At 36.3% G+C, this 4,122-nt stretch overlaps 1 protein-coding gene across 1 annotated transcript in view; it reads left to right on the plus strand.

The window, feature by feature from the left end:
* The window catches only part of LOC107549307 (immunoglobulin-like and fibronectin type III domain-containing protein 1), a 14,495-nt gene that overhangs the window by 3,771 nt on the left and 6,602 nt on the right, over positions 1-4,122 (plus strand). Inside the window, exons 11-16 of the mRNA XM_016230348.1 lie at positions 517-828; positions 2,470-2,534; positions 2,657-2,798; positions 2,931-3,224; positions 3,366-3,665; positions 3,806-3,985. Of these exons, the coding sequence (XP_016085834.1) occupies positions 517-828; positions 2,470-2,534; positions 2,657-2,798; positions 2,931-3,224; positions 3,366-3,665; positions 3,806-3,985 (1,293 nt within the window). The remainder of the gene's footprint in view (positions 1-516; positions 829-2,469; positions 2,535-2,656; positions 2,799-2,930; positions 3,225-3,365; positions 3,666-3,805; positions 3,986-4,122) is intronic.

Here is a 4,122-nt window from a genome sequence, read left to right on the forward strand (position 1 = left end):
GGGGGGGGGGGGGGACCACAGTTCCTTGATATAAGGAGTCTATATTTTTATATATATAAATATATAAAAATATATTGATATATTTGTAAAAATATTTAAATAAATAAATTAGATTAAAATAAATTAAAAATCAATTAAAATAAACAAACCTCAAGCAGTACAGTGCTATAGTGTGTAGAAAAATAATTATAGTAACAATGTAAATATTTTCCAAAACATATTTTCCAAATATTTATAATACTTTTTCACAGTATACACTGGGTCTTTATATATAACAATATATTGCTGCATTTTGAATTTTAGGACGGGGTCACTTGCACAAGGATGATGATATTTGGGGGCCCGTGAAATGATTTAAAGATTTAAGTTTAATTTTTAAAATTGAATTATTTAAGTTCACATTACAGCAATTTATCTAATAAGACTTGTATATTGTGCTTATTTCATATTTTGTTTTGTTTTGTTTTGGTTTGGTTTGGTTTGATCGTGTCCTGTTTGCCATTTGCAATGAACCAGCCGATAACTATCTAGACACTAAGGGCAAAAAGAAACCCCGAAAAACAACCCAAGCTGGAGGGGCAGGCGTTGACCTGGCAAAGATCGCTGCAGAACAGCAGATCAAGCTACAGAAGGAAAGAGATGAGAGAATTGCGGCTGTCAAAACAGCCAGTGCTGAGGAAGAGGCTGCAGGTGCGGTGGACAGCGGCGGTTCTGCATCTTCTCCTGGAGATTGTTCTAGAGCAGAAAAAGAGGTCAGGAGAGACGCCTCTGGAGACACTGGGCCGGCGAGGAGTGTAACAGACACTAGAGGAAAAGACACAGGGAAAGGTAGGAGAACCACACAAGTTCATTAAATAAGGAAAATATTATCTTCTGCCACATAAAGACACCACAGTCGCATTGATATTTCTAATCATGCAGTGACATCCATACATGTTCAAGTGTGACATAAGAGTCCAAAGCCAGAAGTAATATCTATACGTGCATACAAATGATCATTTTTTAATGACTGTCAGGATTTTCAGGTGAGAAAATGTCAAAAAGTTGAGGTGTGACTGCAGGTTCAGATGAAGCCCTGCTGTCTGGAGACTCAACCGATTTGATGGTGTACTTAACACTACATGAGAAATAATAACTGCTCAAATACAACAGCCATTAATTTCCTCATCAGTACACTGACTCCAATTAATATGAGTTAAGTGTAGTGCTACCATTATTTCAGCGCCATATTCACATTTAGCCACAGTGTGGCACTGTATGAATGACACAGCCCATGATCAGATTGAGGGGAACCGTGGACAAGATTAATGGTCCTTACTGGCAAAGGGATGTAATTTAGGCAGTTTAGGCAAGTGATTTATAACTTAAATATAATTGATCTAGCCAACTGTGATTAACGAGCAAGCTTTAAACTTGCAAACTTGCATATTTTTCATTGTTCATTATTATTTCAGTATTTTATATATCATTTTAGTATTTGAACCCTTTCATTTGAAAATGCATCACATTCTTAGTCCCTAAAAATGTAATCAAAAGGCATAATGCAAGGAACTGTGGATTTTTGCTTCAAACTGTACAACGTGTGGTGTTAATACTAATGAACATTATAACTACTGTTGATACTAATAAACAATCTTTTAACATTTCAAGCCCACATTAACTTCCTTGCTAAACCTGTGTTCTTCCACCTCCACAATATTGCATTTCACCTCCCACTTCTAAGCCCAAGACACTGAATCTCTAGTCCATGCCTTCGTAACCTCTTTCCTCCACTATTTCAATTCTCTCTTAATTGGTCTTCTAGCTTAAAAATCCCTGACAGATTGCAATGCAACAGTTGTCACCCACACCAAACAATCTTCCCACATCATCCTCATATTCTCATATCCTCATATACAGTAACGGTCTTATTCGCTACAAGGTTCTTTTAATTTCTCAGTGGTCTCAATGGTCTTGAAACAATATTATTTGTAATTCTTTATTTTTTCTGACCACCATTTTTTGATGTGATGTTTCTTGTATAGAAATTCCTTTCCGACTCACATAAAAAAGGTAATGGTGAGATAAATTAATAGTTATATAAAATGCACTGTATATAGTTATATGCAATATATAGTTGCAATTTCAAGAACAACACTGTGAACATTTGTGAAATGTGAAATAGTCAAATTGTGAGATATAAATTCACAATTGAAAGAAATAAAGCTGCAATCAACAAGAAATCACAATAACATTTTATTTATTTATTTATTGACTAACTTACTCACTAACTCTAAGGTGGAATCCAGCTTCCATAGTTTTCTAATGTATTCCAGCTGCATTTGTATTTGTTTGTTTGTTTGTATTATTTGTTTGTGAAGCTAACACGAGCTGTGCAAAAGACATTTATAATAACAATAATAATAATAATTATTATTATTGTTATATCAATAATTATATTATACATTAACATTTCTCTGCATATTATAGGTATGGAATCAGCAGACCTTGCCGGTAACTTAAAAGCCAGCAAATCCAGTAAGGATGGGAAGAAGGTGAATTAATGATACTACAGTCTCCATTGATTCTATTGATACTATACACTCTATTGATTTATTAATTGCTCTAAAAAGTCTTTGGTAATTGCTCTTTATATTGCATCTATCACTTTTGCTAGTTGTCTTCTAAAGAAAAAGCAAGCATATCTAAAGATGGAGGAACACAAAAGTTAGCAACACAAAGCAGCAAAGATTCAGACTCGAGACCGAATCAGGCTAAAGTGATGGAGTGTGAGACTGACGCCATGACAACAGCTGGAGGTTTTGCTATTTCTTTTTCATTTTACAATGATACAGTATATTACTATAACATACAAATAAATATTTGTATATTACATAGAGAAAACAGACTCATGTTTGAATCGGTGATGAAAACATTTTTAAATATTACAGATCTTCCTGAATTCGACCCTGATGACCTACACAAGTTCTCCAAAAAAGTGATAGTTAAAGTTGGCCAGACTGCTTCCTTTAAAATGCCATTACCTCCTCAAGACCCGACAGAGATCAGCTGGTTTAAGGACGGCATTGAGCTTTTTGATGGTGGCAGCATAAAAATAGTAAAGGAACTAAACCAGAGCCGTCTTCAGATAAAAGACTGCCTGCAATCTGACTCTGGGGAAATTAAGATCCAGCTTAAAAACACTTTTGGTACTGCAAAGGCCTTCTCTAGGCTTATTGTGGTCGGTATGTTTCTACTCCACTGTGTAATATATTGAATGTATTCTGAAATAAATATTTATAAACCTTCTGCCTTTTACATGCAGACTCATACATTAACATTAAACTGACACATTAAGTATTTCAAACAACTTTGTACCCCTGCAGACAAGCCAGGTCCACCACAAGGCCCAGTAGAAGTGATTGACAGCTCATCTTCTGTCATTGAACTAAAATGGAAGCCACCAAGTGATACCGGTGGCTCTGAAGTGACCAACTTCCTAGTCGAGCGTCAGCAGGTGGGGCAGAGTATGTGGAAGAAGGTGTGGGATAGTTCAGCCGACCGCCTGTCCTTTCGAGACAGAAACGTGTCCCATGGCAAGAACTACATATACCGAATCTATGCTGAGAACTCTGAGGGTATCAGTGATCCTCTGGAGACAGAAGGCATCATGGCTGGAACTCTGAGTGAGACACTGCATGAGTGCTTATGATTCATGAACATAAATGATGCATGTTATAAATAAAGAAAGAAAATCTTAACCAAATGCTCTGACTGGAAAACATTTTTCCACTTAAGTACGGCATCAAAACTTTCTATGTTGCAGTTTACCCTGGTCAACCTGCCCCTCCTAAGGTGGTCAGCACTTTCAAAAACTGCATCAACCTAACATGGACTCCACCAGAGGAAGATGGAGGAACCAAAATACTGGGCTACCAGCTAGAGAAACGCAAGAAAGATACAAATCAGTGGGTGACTCTGAACCCATCTAAGGAACCTATTTCAGGTACCTGTTTTCACAACATTTACAAAAAAATGCCTACATGTCTGTAAAACTCCAAAAATGTACACTTGCATACAATTCACTGCCGTTTCCAGATTGAATAAGCAACTTATAATGCTTTTCACATGAAGGATCACACA

This window comes from Sinocyclocheilus grahami, unplaced genomic scaffold (genome assembly GCF_001515645.1).
Source record: "Sinocyclocheilus grahami isolate Dianchi unplaced genomic scaffold, SAMN03320097.WGS_v1.1 scaffold368.1, whole genome shotgun sequence".
Classification (NCBI taxonomy): Eukaryota; Metazoa; Chordata; class Actinopteri; order Cypriniformes; family Cyprinidae; genus Sinocyclocheilus; species Sinocyclocheilus grahami.